The sequence below is a fragment of the Camarhynchus parvulus genome, chromosome Z, assembly GCF_901933205.1.
Source record: "Camarhynchus parvulus chromosome Z, STF_HiC, whole genome shotgun sequence".
NCBI lineage: Eukaryota > Metazoa > Chordata > Aves > Passeriformes > Thraupidae > Camarhynchus > Camarhynchus parvulus.
In genome coordinates, this window is record NC_044601.1 from 37,259,569 (window position 1) to 37,278,575 (window position 19,007).

The following is a 19,007-nucleotide window of genomic DNA, read 5'->3' on the forward strand; positions in this document are numbered from 1 at the left end:
AGAAATCTGTATGCTCTGTTTTGTGACAGTGTACAGTTCCTGGAGGCCTGTGTACATTCTGTGCAACTTTGAAAGCATAAAGGTTGCTGCTGGCTATAGCTGGTTCTCACCATGGGGCAGTGAGCAGTGGTACTTGTAAGTAAGATCCTGCTGTAAGTAAGAACCAGCTGGATTTATCTTTCAAAGATAATCGCTACTGTGTATTAACCATTTATAAAATGAAAACTGAAACGTTTTGACTCACTTTTTTCTGTGCTCCATTTCCACCCACTCAAAAAATGGTCACCTTTATTTTTGGAAGACCGGGCACACAAATGTTTGCTCTCTGATTCACTCTTTTAAGAATTACTTATTTTTTCAATTTCATTTATTTTTTAAAATAAAATTCAAGTTCTAATACCTTTTAGTCTGATTTAGTTGTATCTGGGTATACCTAACTGACTTGTCAATGGAAGAAGTTTTGATTAACTTGTTTGGTTAATACACTGTGCTTCAATTCAAGCAGTCACACATAGGAATTTCATGATAATAGCTGAAAAAAACCCACAGTGATTTCTTCCAGAAGCTCATTGGGAGGTTGGAAAAGAATTTGCAATAGGTGGGGAAAGCACCACTGTCTGAGGGGCTCCCTTGATATGGAGGAGGTTTCCCCGTTCTGGTCCAGTCTGGTCGGGATGGGATTGTGTGACCTCTATGCTGTGCATTAGCCCTTAGGTCCTTGTTGGGACTTTTTCTTTTTTTTTCTCTTTTTTTGTCTCTTGTCTCTGGTTTTTGCAGGGGTTTTAGTAAGGCTTTGTCCTTACTTAGCGTTGCACGTACTCAGACCTCCAAGAATCTGTGCCTTCAGTTTTCAGTGGCTGCTTTGGCTGTGGTCTGTCTTTAGATGCTGCTCTGGCTTATACTGGCTTTGTACCACGCAGTGGCTGGATGGTGGAGGAGGTGGTTGGTAGGCAGGTATGCTGGTGGGGGATGAGGGAATATTTTTCCTACACTGTCTGCTGTGTGTCTATTGAATTTTTCACCTTTTCTGGTTGTTTCTGCTTGGCGGGTCTTAAGGAAGTACACAGAGCTGAACCCTGTGAGCAGAGAGACTTGGCTTTCCTTCTGGGAGTCTGAAATGCACCATTTTGTTTTGTCTTTAGAACTAGTGTCTTGGTCTTGAGGCTTGGTTGGCAACGTTGTTGCTTATCTGTAGTAAAAGATTGCTGGATACGAGATATCCTGCTCCAACTGAGTGCCGTAAAAAGAAAGAATTACTAACTGGGGGAAGTAAAAGTATGCTGTGTGTTAATTTGTTTGAGTATCTCAGTCTAAAACATCTCCTTCTCAATGAAGCACCACTAGGCTGGAAAAACAGAAGGATGAAATCTTCTCTTCAGAAGTCAGGAATTTTATGAATATGCTTATTTTTACATCTGCCATGGACATTGTTGGATTTCATCTTCAGTTAAATTACTTTCTTACCCATAAAATCAGAAACTTATTTGAAATCCAACTCAAATAACTGTGCTAGACCAGATGTTTCCTGGAAAACAACATGTGCAAACAGATTTTCATGTAGATGTGCTTATTGAGCTGATTTGCTTATATCTCTTCCAAAATATGTGAGTATGTATACCCATGACAGAAAGTTAAACACTTTTTATTTTTTAAACTAATGAGAGAGAGAATATTGATACTGCAACTGAGGTAAAGTTTTGGGTCTGCAGTAAGCGAACAGAAGAGCCTTCCGTGTCTTTCATGCCTTTCCTCTTCCTTCTGCTTTTCCTTCTGTTCAGTATAAAAATATATTCCTAATTAATATAAATTATTTAAGGGTAAACAACACTGCTCTTTTCTAGAAAGAGCCATGTACTGAAGTCAAACATGCTTTAGTGAAACCAGCACTTATTTGCCTGTTTGTTTTTAACAGGTGAAAACAGCAGAAAAGGCTCTTTACTCTCAGGTGCTTCTTTTAGGATGACACAGTAGGATAATAGTCTGTGCAAGATGTATGTTTTTCTGCAATTCATAGCTTTCTACTGGAAATTTGTGCATGTCTCTGTGTGTGTTTTAATCTACTGCATGTTAATTTTTTGCATTACGAGGAAAAAAAACCAAACAACATGGTTCCTTTCCTTGCCTTTGCTTCTTAGTGTTGACCTTGCTTCATCTGTATGTGGCCCTGTGGGTGTCTGCTGGAGCTGTGCTGGATGTGTCCCTTTGCGCCTTAGCTGAGTTTTCCTTTAGGCAAGAAACTCAAGTCTCAGGTGTTAGAATTCTTTGGATTGTTTTGTGGTGTGTGTGGGTGTTTATGAAGAGGCAACATTTTCAGGAAGCTGCATTTTACTCTTATATCCTCTGTATGTTCCACCCTCAAATACAAATTAGGAAACTTTTCAAATGAACACATGGATTTGAAACCTTTGTGAATCTGGCAGTATTATGCACTGTCTGCTGAGAAATGAGAAGTTATAATCTATCGTGACTGCGGAGAGGGAATTTTGCAGAGAATGCATGTGGACACTGAGGTATAGGTGAGCTGTTGAAGGACTTAAGTGCAGGATGTACAGTAGAATTTGCATGTCTGGGACCCGCGAAGTGTTGACATCACATTCTTCCCCTGTGCTTACAGTGTATGTTCATGTGTAAATCCTTTGAGAGTTGCTACCATTTATTAATTTTTAAAACATTGCCACCTGTGTGTTGCAATAGTAGGGAAGAGGTAGCTTTGCTTAAAAATATGTACCTTGGCAGTTTGTACAATATATTACTAGTAAATGTATACATTTTGGATTTAACTAGTGTCTTGTGATGCATATATATTTGCTGTCTGCCTGGTCTTCTGTGCTTATTTTTTCTGTCTTTTGATTGCTGGAGTGCAGAAAGAAAAAAGGTTAATCTCAGTTCACAAGGGAGCAATCTTCTACAAACTGCAGCCAAGATTCCTTGGAGTTTAAGGATTCATGAAGCTAGGTGCCATTAGGCTTATTAAGACCAGATTTCACCACACCATAAAATCAATGTAGCTTATTTCAAAGAGAATTGGAGCTACCCTTTGCCCCTGCCTATCTTTTAAGATGGTCTGTTTCACAGAAGTAACACAAATCTCAATAACAACCAATAGTATCCCTGGTACTGCTAATTCATTATTTATTTTCTGTAGGAGCGGAGAAAGCAGCTGAGCATCAAAATGGAGAACACTTAATGCAATGTAGCATTGAAATCAGTGGAGTGTCTGCTCATATTTATATTAATTTTATTTTTAGATTCTCCTTTAAATAATTTGGTTCAGTCTTATTTATGTATTTATTTACAGGCTCAGGAGCAAGAAGTTAGAATAGCAGTGCCAGATGGAATAAGTTGAAACTGTCCAATTTTAGAAAGCAAATTACTCTTCAAAGCAAATTACTCTTCAAACAGCAAGACTAAATTAATTTTCTGAGTAAGTTAGGTAAAAAGCAATCTATTCACTAGCCCAGTGTTGTCTGCATGGATTTTTGGCTAGATGTATGATAAAAGAATGGCTGGTTCTGTTTATTGCAGATTTGCATTATATTGTTAGGAGTATTCAAGATATCCCCCTCAAGAGCATGTGAAGCTTTATGTACAAGCTAATAGTGTACATGCTAAGATGACCTTTCTTGTCTTTCAGATGGAAATATCTAGACAGGTCAACACTAGTACATTTACCTTCCTTGCTGGGTGTAAGCCTGTCAACTGACAGCTGTTGCATTACTGCAAAGTTTTATTGTAGGTATAAAATAGCTGTAGTTGGGGATGCAGTATAATGTGTGTTTTTAATTTGCAGGTTTCAATACTTGCTGTGATTCTTCAGATTTGTTCTCTTCTTGAAATGGTAGGACTAGGAAACAGCTGTCGCGGGATGAAGTCTCCACCACTCCTCGTGGCTGCACTCGTGGCGTGCATAATTGTTTTGGGTTTCAATTACTGGGTTGCAAGTTCTCGCAGTATGGATCTGCAGGTAATGTTCCTTTTGCTCTGCATGTCACTTTGTACTTCTGCAAGTAGTAAACATAGTTCACGAGAAGGATGATTCTCCTTCATGTGGCAAGTCAGGAACTTCAGCTTGTTGTAGGAACTTCCACAAATTTTACAGTTGTTGCTTATTTGTCGTGGGGAAATGGGATGAATGCCTATTTGTACATAAGAGGGACCCAAAACTTGAACACGCCTGTATGTGTGATACTTGTTACTTCTGCTCTCACAAAACATTCAGCTGTCTTGTGCAGTTTCACATTAAAGATGTGATAAATGCCATCCTCTTTTGTACCCTCCCAAGCACCCTTAACTTCCTTGCCATCGTGTCAGAACGCAAAGCAGAAAAGGCCTTGGCTTTTGCAAGCCCTGCTCAGCAATAACAAAAACATCTTTATATTATCAACCCTGTGTTCATCACAAACCCAAAACAGAGCCCCATACCAGTCATTATGAAGAAAATTAACTCTATCCCAGTCAAAACTAGCACATTGATATTCCTTGATTTGTCTTTGTACATGACCGATAGCATTGTATGCATAGTGTACATGGAAATTTGGGTTGTTTAGAAACAAAATCTGAATTTGTGTTTCTTAGTGATCTTTCTGAAGAAGGACATAAAAGTCACATGTAATAATTACCTTGCCTGATGATAACTATATTTTTCTGATGGTAACTGTATTTTTTGTGGCTGTTGAGCTTTAGGTTTTAATCCTTTCTGGACCATTTGTTCTGGTATAGGATATGTGAGTCAAGTTTCTGATTTGTGACAATCTCTGCAGGACAGTTCTTTTTTCCCCTCCTTTTTTTCTTTTTTTTTCTTTTCTTTTGTTATTGTTTTTAACAAGCTGACCTAAAAGCTAACAACATGTTGATTAAACGCGGCTCATGAGAGCTCCTTCCCTGTTTATCCAGTGAATTTGCATGCTTTTTGTAACTGAGCTAAATTTTAGTACTGAGTGGACAGCTGAGTGTCAACAGAAGGAGTTGAACTCCTGTTTCACCTCAGAACAGACAGTATTCAAACAGGGCACTTGTGTCTGGCCATGTGGTTAAGGGTGTGTCTTATGACTTCTGAGACCCTGGTCATCCCTTGCTTTCCCTTCAGTCCGTGGCCTCAGGATGGTGGCTACCAGTGGGTAAGTAACTGTGTCAGTACTGCTGAAGTGTTGCTGCACAGCCATGAAGCAGCTGATAGTGAGAAAAATATGCCACAGATTTATCTTGGTCTCCATAACCTAGAGACACAAGGTCCTCAGATACTGCTACAGGTACACTCTACCATCTTACACATTTCTCCTAAAGTTAGCCTGAATTTTCCTTCACTTTGGCATGGTCACACAGTCTGAATGGAATAAAAGCATAGCTGAACATGGATGGAGCTTCTGAAGCTCTCTGTAGACCCATTTGTTTGTTGGCAAGACTTTGCAGCTGTTATGACTGAAATGGAAGGAGTGTTTTTCCTTGCTATTCCAGCTAACCTGCAAGTAATTTTCCTTTTTTTTTTTCCTCTGGCTCCTCTTTCTTTTCTTTATTTCTGTGGTGAAGAGGCAGGGTAGGTGGGACATGACATGCTACATACTGTGATGTAAGGAGATTTGGAACATTTCTTGGAATCTTGGGACATGCACAGTTTTTATTATATCTAATTTTTAGTCCGCTTGGAATCACCAGGTCTTTTTTCATTCTGTTGATATCCCCAGCCCCCTGCATGTTTTTGTATTCCTAGTTGCTGTTGAAGAACAATTTTAAGCCAAAATGTTTAGAAACAACGTTCCTGCAAAACTAAATTGGTACTTACAAAAAAAAAGGGCGGGGGGAGGAGGAAAGAATGTGAAAACATCAGGTTTGATTCCTTAGCTTATGTCTCTTACAGGATGTGATGGTGTTGAATTTTCTTCTGACTGTAGCTGTTCTTTGAGCAGTCAAGAAGAATGATGATTTTCTGTTTATGAATGAATGTTTTTTTCTCATGTATGTCTTTGTGTAATAGCTGTATGTGAATTATTCATGTAAAAGTTGGACAGTGTTGTCCTCCCTCTACTCTTTTCTAGCTCTTCCAGGGAATCAGATTGGTTTGAGAGCTGAGTTTCCACACTGAGTTAGTTTGGGGTCAACAATGAGAAGTGTAAAGCTGTCAAAATTGTATGGGCTAAATTAAAAAAATTGTTAGACTTTGACTTCAGAAATATTGTAGTCTCTAATATTTTTTATGTTTTGGGGTTTTTTATGCTCAAGTACTGAACTTTTAATTTTTCTCATCTTTAATAGAAATTTTAGAGTCTTTACAAAATATGCACTCCTGTTAATTTATGTAAAACTATGGAGGTGTGTGTCTATGTGTATGACTAGTATCCCTGGCTGACACAGGACTTTGATGATATCTGCATTGTTAGAACTGTAAAATTTGCTATTCCTTGAATATATTGGACAAGATTCCGGTAAGGGGGAAGCATTTCTGATTGCTTTGGCTAATCTGCTCTTCCTCAGGGTCGAGTCATGGATCTGGAAGGCAAAGTCCGCAGGGCAGCAGCGGAGCGGGGTGCTGTGGAACAAAAAAAGAATGAATTCCAAGGGGAGCTAGAGAAGCAACGACAGCAGATTGATAAAATCCAGTCCTTGCACAGCTTTCAGATGGAAAATGCGAACAGAGTACATCAAGAAGAGAAGGTAGGGCTTTTCCTAGCCACAGTTTTCTGTGAGACTGTGGTTTACCAAGACACACTCTGCAATGGGAAGTGGTGCTCACGTGTTGCAGCTTACAGACAATGTTGGTGCGGCAAAACATTTTATATTGTATGATATTGAGAAAATGGACCTTGAATGGACATTTTAGCATTTGTTGTATAATTTTGAAATACTAAAAGCTGCAAGTAACAGCAGTTCTGAATAAAACTCTTATCCTCTCTATAAGTCGTTACCATACTTGGATTGTCCCTTCACTTTCTTTCCTGTATACTAATGTTTTAAAAATTAAGAAAAAGAGGAAGATGGACCAAGAGATATATCCCCAAATATATTTGTAAGCATAAATGGTTGACATTTATTTCTAAATGCATTACAAATTTTGTGGCATCTTGGCTTTCTGCCTCGAAAACTTAATGGTGTTGGGAAGATATGAGAAGGCGTGACTTTCACGGCAGTGCTCCTGACAGTTCAGCTTCACCAGGGGGGATGGTATTCCTTTGTGAAGAATGTGAACAAATCTACTTAAATAGCAGTGTGTGTGATTCCTGCTGTGTAGTATTTTGCAAACTGGTTTGCTGTGTATTTTCCTTGTGTTGCAGATACCACTTTGATTGCAGTTGCTAGTCAGTAATATCCATTTTCTCCCTATTTGCAGAGGCATTTAGTTGAGAGTATTCAATTGCTTCTGCTATAGAGTCTCTTGACTGAAGTTTATAGATCAGCTTTCCAGGACTATTACCTTCAGAAGGCTGAACAGTCACATCTTGTGATGGTAATAGGTATTCTTCAGGCAGCAGGTTCACTGTAAGGGAATGGTTTGCTCCTCAAAATGTGTTGCCTGAGAAAAATATAACCAGATTAATCTTTGAAGAACTTAGAGGAACAAAAATTGATTAAAAAAGGAAGGTAGAATTGGCCCATCAATGTCATATATCATTAGTTTATTTTGAAATAATCTTTACCCCAAGTCTTCCAGGAAATAAGAAACCAATTCTTTTTACCTCTTTTGAGACAAACGTGTATCCTTGATAATTTCTCTCTTCTCTCTGTGTTCAGTCCTTGCATATACTTTTAAAAAGATGAAGTACAGTTTGTCTATTTATTTTTTCAATGTGTGCATTTTTAAAAAAGATATCTCAGAATATTCAGACAGTATTCAAGTAAGTAATCAAATCTTGTCACTTCTGCCTCCTGTTATTGGGTGTTGCTACTGAATGCTGAGGCATTTTCTTGCTTTCTGCTTCAGTTCTACAGGGAGTGAAAACACATGCATGAGTGGAAAAAATAAAATTCAAAGGTAAGAAAAGGGCAAATGTAATGGAGTATTATGCTTCCTTTCTATAGGCAGATATTGCCAGAGCTACTAAAAGACACTGAAAGGGCTGGCCAGAGAATTTTCAGCACAGGCTAGCAAGAGGGGCAGATGTTGAGAGATGGTGACAGGACCTCATCCAGGAGTTTTAAGAAAGTTTAGTGAATGAAATGTTGCTTCTGCCAAGCAGGATGTGCCATCTTTTTGCTTCAGATTTCTGGCATCAGATGAGTGTTAGGTGGCAGCACGCAATCCACTTTCCTTGTGGTGTTTTTGAGCCTAGTGGGCATACAGGAACTGTTCATAAAATGTGGCCTCCATGCCAGGAGAAGTAGTAACAGGTATTTTACAGAACTAGAACTGCTGTTGGACAGGGGGTGGAATATGGTGTCTGGGGAAGAGTCAGTGTGGGTTCTGGAAAAGAAAGTCTTTCTTCTGAGTTATCTTGGAGTTTTCTCCTGAAAGAGCTGGTGATAGAGGCGAGGGAGAGAAGTGAACACATTCACGCCTGGAGTTGAAGTGGCTTGTAGAGATATTATGCAGCCGTGTGGTGAGACGGTGGTATTACAAGGGTGAATGACAAGGCAAAAGTTACAAAGCAGCTTAGAAATACACAAATACACTGGGTTGATTGTTGCACTGTGGCGGGGGTGGGGGGGTGGTTACCAGTGGAGTTTTGAAGTGCTGTGAAAGGCATAGAGAGGAGAGCAAAGGTCACCAAATCTGTGCAGTAGTTTCTCTACAGGAATCCAGTGTGGTTTACAGGCTGGACAAGGGTCAGCAGAAGATAACCATCACAGTCATCTTCAGGATTCCAAACGGTACAGAAAATGTTTGTGGCTGGAGAGGGAAGGCAGGGTTGTCCTGCATTCACTGATGTGCCTCAAATGCCATCATCAAGTTGTAGTTCAGACTGAGCAGAAGGTAGTGCTCTTCATGCGATAGGTGGTGAAGCTCCAAGTGTGTGGCATCCATAATACCCAGTTAGAGTGGGTCTGTGTAGATTAACGAGCAACTAGATGGCCTCAGACAAACACCTAACCCACTTCCAAGGTGTTTGCTCTATCTCCATGTGTTCCTCAGACAGGAAGCTGCTGCTTGGAAAATACTGTGCTTTATGGCTGCCTTGGAATTCATTTGGCACTTCAGTTTTAGAGGTGGGATGCTGGGAAAGGTAGATTTTGGGGCCAAGGTAGTTGAAATTCCTGCCTCCTAAGTGCTTTTCCCTCTATCACCCTAACATACAGTTGCTCAGTAATGGAATAGTCTATAAAGCTTGCTTTGAAACTCCAGGAAGTGATACCCTAGGGGAAGTGGTGCATTGGACTAATTTCCTGACTTCTGCATTCTGTGACTGGAGAACAGCATGTGTCTCACTCAGGAGCCTGAAGTGGTAGGGTGAGCAGGTATGTGCCTGTGCACCATTTTGCATCAAATTCAAAATTTGCTTTTCTTGTGACACACAAACAAATATCCTGTGGATATGCTGTTTGTTTTCCAACTCTAGTTTAAGAGTAGGGAGAGCTCTTTTGCTGGAAAGCTGTGCATTTGTCAAAAGAAGACATCAGCCAAGTTGCTATGGATTCATCCACTGTAATTCAGGAATGCCTCTGATACAGTGGCAGGGAAGAAAGGGAAAGGTAATTCTGCTCACTAATGACCTTTATTGGAAGAAGCTGTCTAGGATGAGAGGTTATTTTACAGAGAGATATGGAATATAAGAAAAGAGAGCATCTGAGTGATTTTTTGTTTGTGTGTATCTCTGTCCACGTAGAAATGTGTTTTGTATGTTCATATCTTGTGTACATAAGATATGAAGGTATATACAGGATATAAACATATATCTTTGTTTTTTGGCTCCATGGATTGCAGTGGAATCTGGGATTCCTGGGAGGCAAGGAATGAATTCACCCTTTCTGATTGTGGGAAGCTTGCTCCTTGAACTTTTACGCTGTGAGGATTAGTGGCCAGTGTTTACCTAGTCAGGAGGAATGCATGCAAATCTAAGCCCTGAGACTCTCAACCCACTTTACAAGCATTTTACAAACTATAACTAACCAGAGATCTTCAAGTCATAAATAAGATTTTGCTTAGTTCTTGCTGTTCTTAAAGAAAAATTAAAATGCTTTCAGCAGTTCTGTAGGAATGATTGGTCCCTCTCAAACCTCCCACTTTTTGAGGAAGAAATTACAGTTCTTTTGTCTGTAGAGGAAACTCACATATAAGGAACACTTACACAATCTGGACTTCTAACCAAAAGCAAGTCACAAGTAACATTTGAGACACAATCATAACTGCAGTTCATCTCTGCTCACTGTGTCTTATTACTCTGCTGATAAAACACTGAATAATTACAGGACTGATTTACTTTCATACCAAACCAAAACCCCAGTAAGGTGTTTTGCCCAGTTAAAGTCATTATCACTAGCAGTGCAGTAATCACTTTGAGTTAGAAATCTACCTTCTTTTGTAGTAGAACTGTCTCTGTGCTACTTGAAGGATGAAGGTCCGTAGTCTCAGCCTGTTATACTGTGTGGGCTCACCATTCACTGGGGCAGTGTAGTGCTGGAAAATTACTGTTGTAGTTATTTTCTTAGGTCTGAGTGCATATGAAACACTACTGTCACCAGTCTATTTTTAAAAAAACCTGTTTGAATTTTTAAGGATTAGTGTAGATTTAGGAAATGGCTTCTGCAAGTCCATGCAGAAGTAGAATGATAAGACCAAGTGGTCTTACATGAACACTCAATAACAGGAGTTCAAAAAGTTCAGGAGTGCAAAAAGGCTGTTTCTAATTTGTATATTCTATGTGGTTGTTATTCAGGACTTGTAGCTTCTGGGATGTACAGAGCCACAGAAGTCTCTTTGAAGAGCATAACAGGGCAACAATGTGTTTATCTCTGAAATGCATGAGTATGATTTTGCAGTTGGTAGTTTTGTTTGGATATACATAAATCTTCTCCAACCCAAATCTTGTTTTACTGAGAAGGGCCAAGATTTGTATGTTCTATGTGAAGCATGTCACTGTCCTGTTGCTCAGTATCTTTTCACACTGGCCACAGCTACTCTCTGGTCCCCTCCCTCTGGGAAAATTTCAATTCCCAGCACAGTCTTCTGACACAAAGTACCTATTGGTATGCAGGGAGTCGACTCCACTCAGAAGGAATTACAGTAGTCTGTAGGAGAGAGTAGAAAGGTACCTTTTCCTTTTCACTGAAGGCTATATATATTCTGGTTTTTGATTTTTTTTTCCAACGCAAACATGTTCTTGTTTTGGAAAAGTTTTGAGGTAGGGAAGCACTGCCTCATGTCCCATATTCGCCATAGCACAATATTAATAAATTATCAAGGGAAATCAGTATGCTTCCTCATAACTGGTATAGCAGAAGTCTAGAAGATCACCTCTGTTCAAAATATATGTTCACATGGTGGAAAGGAAAAAAAAGGGTGGTCTGAAGCTAGCTAAACTAGAGAGGGGGAATTTAGTGCATATGTAGTTTGAAGTTAACTGTTGGAATGTTGCTACCTCTTCACAGCTAAATGAATGGACAAAAAGTCAGAAGGTGCATTAGATAAACCTGTGGTAGTTTTATATTAATGTTCTGATATCATATGATTTTGCTTTGCTTACATTGCCTACTATTTTGGTTTTTGTTAAATGTAAAATGAGGGAAAGTGAATAAAGTGAAGTGAAAGTCCTATAGATTCATGGGGCTTTTTTTCTCCAATCTACTTGCTGTTGCCCAGTGTCTGTAATAGTAATTTTGTATTCATGTGTGTTGAATACCACCCTCCTGTGCTTAAACATTAAGAAACTAGCTTTGCAATTTTGGTGGTTTTGAAGGCAGAACTGCAGCGTCATGGTGTGCATGTCCTTGTGTCCTCTGCGATGAAACAGAACCTAGATTGCTTTTACCACAGGCTGTGATACAAGGTTGAATCTCAGATTTTTGGCAGAACTACTGTGTAGAAACAGAGGTGGTTTTTTGGGTTTGGGTTTTGGCGTGGGTTGTTCATTTGTTTGGGGTTCTTTTGTTGATTGGGTGGGGTTTTTTATGTTTATTGAGGGAAAGTGCAATTTCTCAATGGAATTCCGTTTATTGGGACATAGGTTTCAATGAACAATATCTCCTCCATTTTGAGCTTGAAATTTGTTCTAAGGCTTACTTAATTGATGTGCCTCCACTGAAGTATAAGTGAGTGTGCAACACAATGATCAACCTTAAAGAGAAGTATTTCCTTAAAACCATATTTATTAACTTTTTCCCCATACACTAATACATAGTTTAGCTGTTAGTCTCTTGGCCTGGAACCAGAAAGACTTTTTGTGGTAAGTTCTCATGTTTTAACACCAGCTGGCAACTAAATATCATGCTGACACTTCCTCACTCTGCGCATCTCCCTCTAGATTTTTGAAGAAAACTCTGTGTTGAGCTAAGAACAGTTTGATAACTGAGAGGAATAAAACACAACAGAAACAAGATAAACACAATCCAGTTGCTCAGTGCTTGCTGTATGATGCTGCCCAACTTGTCCCCCAGCAGCGATCAATGCCTCCTGGCCAGCTCCCCCACTTTATGTCCCTATGTTCTGTGGTAAGTAATGTCCCTTCAGCCAGTTTGGGACGCCTGACAGAGCTTCCTCCTGGTTTCTTGTGCACCTGCTGGCTGGCAGGGCATGGGAAACAGGCAAATCGTTGCCTTAGTGCAAGCACTACTGAACAGTAACTAAAACATGAGTGTGTTGCCAGCATTATTTCATGCTAATGCCAGAGTAGTGTGGGGAATTGTGGGAGCATGCAAGACAGAACCACTCTTTCTCTTTGCTGGAAGGACTTAAATCAGTTTGAGTTAATCATGAAATAAGTGCCCTCCTTTTCCCTGATTAATTATAAATGTCTGTTTCTGCATGTATAAATCTTACCTTCCCATCCTGCTTTATTCACAGTTGGTTTTGTTCTTACCAGTTGAGTTACTGATTCTGTGGCTTATCTTTGTCTCCTTTGTGCTATATTTGTGTATGCAAAGCCCCTTGTTTCTTAAGTTTTAGTGTTTATGCTTATCAAACTATTGCCTTTCTTTTTTCTGTTGCAATTATGCTTTTATATACATGCTCATTATGCTTTTACATCCACCACATACAGTCGGTGTTAGAAAGGACATATGTCAGTGTGCTTGGGTTAGCTTGGTTCTTGAGGGTAGCAAATGCTGGATGAGTTACTGTAGTAATACCTCCAAGGAATATGTGTATGGAGAATACTATTTGGCATTATTCAGATCAAATGCATTCACATAGTCCAAAGTATGTGCTCAAAACAAATACTTCAAATAATTTATCTCAAAGCTTCCTCATGCATATTTCTGCATTATGCTTTATTATTTTTAAACAGTAATTTTAGCTTTGTGTCTCTTAACTGGAATAATACTTATGTAGACATGCTCTGTGGTGAATAGTAAGTCTTCAGCTGCTATTGTTAAAAAATTTGCTGTACAGCTGGAGCAATTTGTTTCCCACACTACTGGTGGAAGTGTGACTTGAATTTTGAGGTCTGAAGCACTGCTGTCCACAGCATTGTCTCCAATCAAAAGACTTGGTTTTTTCCTCTTTGGTAGTCATAAGGACTTCTCTGCAAACATGTTTACAAATAGAATAAGCTGGTTCTATATTACAGATTTACTGTATCACAGAATATCAGATTTTGATATGGTGATAGGGGGATTTTTCAAAAGCTGGAATTTTTTGCTCCCGGGGATTATAGCTATTGTTTTGTGGGCTAAATGAAGTTTAAAATGTGACTTTCTTTCTAGAACTGAGTATTGGCATGTGTCTGCTGAGTACTTCGCAGCAGTTTTCATTCTTGACCAGCATAAAACCCCAAAAGTAAAAAATGTTTGCTTAATTTACAGCCACAAGGTGAAAATTAGTTAACACTTGAATGATAGGAGGAAGAATGGAAGGCCTGATGTTCTTGACTTAGTGTGATTGGAAGGTGGCATTTGCAGCACTGTGCTGTAAATTATTAAACAGTATTTCCTAATCAAGTTAAACAGCTAACTAGGATTTAACAGGTTTTTGCCTGGACTGTTGCCCACACATTCAAGGAGATAGGTGTGCATTGCCAAAAGGAAGTTTTATATGCAATCCATAAAGACCAAGGCAGACTTATTTTTTTCCTGTTGTGATTCAAAGAGACTTTGTAATGTGGAAATAATTTTTCTTACTTCAGCTAATCACAGTTATTATTGTTCTAATGTTCAAAACATGTAACACTTGTATGTTTTACTGTCACATAAGTGATCCTGGCATTTAGGAATTTGATTTTAAGGACCCCCCCCCAATTTGCTCCCACTCTTCCCTCCCCTTTCCCTCAATAAATAGAGCCAAAACCAACAAAGCCCCACAAAAAAACTAAGAATATAAAATTATAAATTGCTCTATCATGCTGATTTTTCTAGTCCACTGATAGTTTCTGGTAGTGGCCAATGCTGTATTATCCTGAAGGTGATAATCCTGGAACAACCTGACTGCATTGTCCACACAATAGCAAAACTTAGAATTCCCAGTGAAACATTAATTTCCTTTTCCCAATAAACCAGTGAAAAAAAATGAATTTCTTATTTACGTATCCTGTGAGAAAGGAGAGGGAGAGATAAACGATCCTGCATACAAGTCGTTACTGTTTTTTGAGTTTCTTTTTGCTTCAGCACAACCTTTTTTTCTTGAGGTTTCACGGTGGTGATCACAAAACAGCTGAACGTATAGAATGGTGTAGAAATACTTAGCAACAGCTGAATGATCACCTCTGTGAAGTGTGACTCTTTAAAAGGTCATTCAAAGACAAATCTACTGCCCTGCTGGGTACTGTTCCATTCAGATTTATTGAACGCTGCACTTGTGCAATCAGCTGGCTCTTATTACTGTAGCCTTTGGAAGAAAGGCACCAACAATGCTGTCAGTGTTTCAGGGTGACTTGGGCAGACAGAGTGGATGCTGCTACTTCTTTCTGGGTGTGGACATACACACATATCAATAGTAGAGCGGAAACTTTGGGAAACAGGGGAGTTCATTTTCTGGGACCATTGAAGAACCCTAAGGTTTCCTAGGACAAAGATAATTGGGGAACTGACAATGAAGCCTGAGGAATGCCTTCCTAAGACTGGACTGGATTGTTTCTGAAGAGTCAGTGGATCTCTTTTTTGTATTCTTAAGAACTCTTGCATATGAATCTTGAGTTATCCTGACATCTGCCTCCCAGGAATAATTTCACTTAGCTGTGATTTGGTTCAGTTTTCATGTGTTTTGGGGAATGTGTGTATATGAAATGGTAGATGGAGATTGATGAAAGAATAAACAAAACATGTTCCTATGTTGACTACCTCTTCAGAATGAGAGGGAGAACAAAGTGAAGGAGTGGAGGAAGGTCACTCCAACATGAAAGCAATTGAGAAGATAGGTAGAAAAGGGATACAGTGCAAGGATTTCACATTGCTTTCGTGGAGTTGCTTTATGCTGAATGATTAATGCTTTCATAGCTCATCTTTGCATGCCTGAATGCATGTGTATTGATTCCTGAGTGAAAGGGTAATTGATTGTGAGCTGTGATGTTTATTCTTCCTTCAAGAGATAAATAAAGTCTGACTGTGACTCCAGTCATGAGATGAAATTAGGATAAAGTGACAAGCAATTTTAGTATCTATAAATTCCTTTAAATTCTTCTTCTTTTCATTTGTGTGGTGATATCTTCCCCCACTCCCCTATACTGGAAAATCTGCGTTAAAGTGAATGTTGTTTGCAGTAGGAGATCTTGTCAAAACTGTGGCACACGGAAAGTAGATCTTGTTACAAGTGCTTTGATAGGTGTTGTTTATAATGGTAATACAGGTCCTTTGCAATTAAAACACTGGGGTTCTTTCTGCTTCTTTCAGGCATTGCTGATGAGTAACATCACAGTAAATGATCGACTGATTCAGAGTCTACGAGGTATGTTGTGGTACCACTGTGACTCTCATACTGATTTTTAGGCTCCCTGTTTTTAAGACTTGCATTTTTCTGTGGTCTTTTGAGAATGCTGCCTTTCTTCAAGTCCTGGGGGTGGTACAGGGGCTGCCATGACTTAGATGTTTCATCTGCATAGTTCCAGTTAAGTGTCAGTCTAATCTGCCACAATAGTAGGAGTATTTGTCCATGTAGTGCTTGATGTAGTACTCCTGACTCTTATGGTAGAATATGGATAGAACTAAGTTACTTCATCTTTTTCTTCATTTTACCTGGCAACATATTCTTGCATTCTTCCCTGAGGGGTGGGGTCATGCATTTTAGCACCAGAGGAATTCACAAATCCTATATTAAATAAAAAAGTCAGTCTAATTAATTTCTAATCATAGTAGTGCTTCAAAATTGTTGTTAGCAATGTATTCTGGAGGTACTTGGAAATGAATCCTATGAAGAAGTATGTATGTTGTGGTATTGTCTTCTGATGCCGTCTCTCAGAGGTTTCTATCGGGAAGAAAACAGTAAATCATAGACGCCTCTGTTGCTAAGGAACATGGGTGTACATTCCATATTATTCAGGGAAGCATTGCAAGCTTGTCTGTATATGTCTGATAAATGTGAACGCCGTTTCATATTGTGCTGTGATTATGATTTCACAGATGTAAAGGTTTTCCAGACTGCAACTTAGCAGGGTTTTCAAATTAGTTCTGTGTATTCCTTAAGAGGAAAAGTAGGGAAAAATATGTATTATTTTTATAAATAATAATATTTATATTATTATTTATAATATAAATAATATTATTTATATTATAAATATAAAGTGGGGGAAGATACTATACTGTTTTCCAATATATTTTGCTGAAAGGTTATTCTTACCAGATCCCATGCACCCTTGTTGAATAAATTCAACAGTTATCTATGCATTTGTATATGAAAAGCAGTTTGCATGACAGATGAATAAATTTAGCATTGTTATTACAGATTTGTTTGTTGATGTTTCTGGTTTAGAATCCATATGTGTATGTGTGTTTTAATGTCTATTTTAATCCTGCTTTAACCAGAACACGTGAAAGAGTTACAGACAGAATATGGAAAGCTACAGCTGGATGTTTACTGGTTTCAGAAGAACCAGACTAACCTTCAGAGGAAGTTCTCATATGACCTGTAAGTATGTTCTTTAGGAAAGATGACTTCCCAAATTGTAGGTGACTTGGTTATAATCCAGAATACTCTTGTGTTAGCTATAGCTCTGTTAGTAAATACATGTTTTTAAAGAGACATTAACATCTGACTCATCTAAAATTGCTCACAGTTGATCTTGGAGAATAGCGTTAACTTTCCAGTGTTTTTCATCTCTGTGCCGAGAAACTTCTTGGTATTCCTTCTATTGCATGAGGATAAAGGTAGCAATATATTATCACTTAAGAATTGTGTGGGAAAATTGAAACATGAAGAAGTTAAACTGTGAAGAAGTTTGAATTAAGGTAGGGAAATACCTGATGAGAAGCTGTACCTTATTGAGCTGACAGAGGTCTTGGGAATTTCTGGTACCATCAAACTCATGTGTTCTGCTTTACATGACATACCTAGCCATGGCTTTTTCTTAATATTTCCCACTGAATTTTAAAGCATGGATAACTGAAAGTTACTTATCAGTATCCTTACACTAAACACACATTTCTGGTATTTCTAGGAATTTCTCCTATGTTCTTTCTGCTCAGTAATATTCTTGTTTCTTCTACCTGCCTTCACAATCTGTAGTATCTTCCCCCTTGTGCATAGATATAAAAAGGCAATAAAATTTACTATTTGCATGTTCTCATAATGATGTTCCATCAAGAATGTAATTGTCGGAGTGATAGGTATTTTTTCAGCAGCCATTGTTTAGCCAGGTTTGTAGGAATTATAACTGAAAGTGGAACATGACACTCAAATAACTTGAATTCTGCAGGCTACACTTGAAGTAAATATTTTCTTATTTTTATTTTTCCCTCCACCTTAGAATTGAAGATTAATATTAGTGCTTCTGTGATACTTACTGATTACCAGTTGGTTGTCACTTTTTTTTGGATTATTACTCATGCAATAAAGATTACCTAGATGGATTACATTAGTGGAGAATTTAAGACTTCTAACAGAAAAGTAGAAGGCAGTTGGAAACTTTGGTTTTGTACCTGCCTTTCAATATGCTGTGTGTTAAGGGGCCTCTCCCCCCTGTGTTTGTTGTGTACCCTGGTTGTTAAGCACTGTCTGTTGTCTGTTTAGCTAAATGACAGACCTGAGACCCATGGACCCATGGTTAATCATTCTGTACTAGTCACTGAATCTGTTTTCCAGTGTTGTCTTCTGAGATCAGCAGGAACTAATAGATTTGTATATAGCACAAATATTTCTATCTGCTGGACAGTCATGCTCCACATGAGAGGTATACCTGTTAAGTGCTGGATTGATATACACGTACAGGGAAGTGATGCACAGCAAATGTAGTTAGTCTGGCTTAGGGAAACTTGGAGGTTTACCACCCATATCTGGTGAAGTGTTTGCAAGCATGGCTCTGTTGAGGAAATCACTGACAGAGCACCCCTTGCTTGTGGTAGTGTACCATAAAGAATCCCTCTTTGTTTAACAGAGGAAGGTTGTATTCAGACAGCATAACTCCAAGGTGTGGGCTTGCTCAAGATGAAGAGCTAAGCATGATACAGTGGTAAAGATGGATTTGGTTTTATGAGGGTAAGTATAGAGACGAGTGTGATAAATCAGCCATGTGGTAGTTGAACAGAGACTCAGCTAGCTGGTCTGCTTCTGGTTGGTCTTAAGGCAGGTGCACCATTCCCTGCAGAGCCTCCATGGGAGTCTGTAAAGGCAGTTATCTCAGCCAAGGAGCAATGCTGTCTTCACTAGCTTTGCTGCAAAATACTTAAATGTTCATTTTCCATTTCTAGACTGTTTTCCTAAGAATACTAGTGAGGAAAACAAACTTTGGACTCAATTTTTCATAAAATAATTTATAGCTTCAGTACTGTGCAGTATTCGCGCA

General features: G+C 38.8%; 1 protein-coding gene across 1 annotated transcript in view; it reads left to right on the forward strand.

The window, feature by feature from the left end:
- GOLM1 (golgi membrane protein 1) overlaps positions 1–19,007 on the forward strand; it is a 37,581-nt gene that overhangs the window by 2,231 nt on the left and 16,343 nt on the right. Inside the window, exons 2-5 of the mRNA XM_030968212.1 lie at positions 3,791–3,964; positions 6,469–6,648; positions 15,904–15,958; positions 17,032–17,134. Of these exons, the coding sequence (XP_030824072.1) occupies positions 3,836–3,964; positions 6,469–6,648; positions 15,904–15,958; positions 17,032–17,134 (467 nt within the window). The 5' untranslated portion in view covers positions 3,791–3,835. The remainder of the gene's footprint in view (positions 1–3,790; positions 3,965–6,468; positions 6,649–15,903; positions 15,959–17,031; positions 17,135–19,007) is intronic.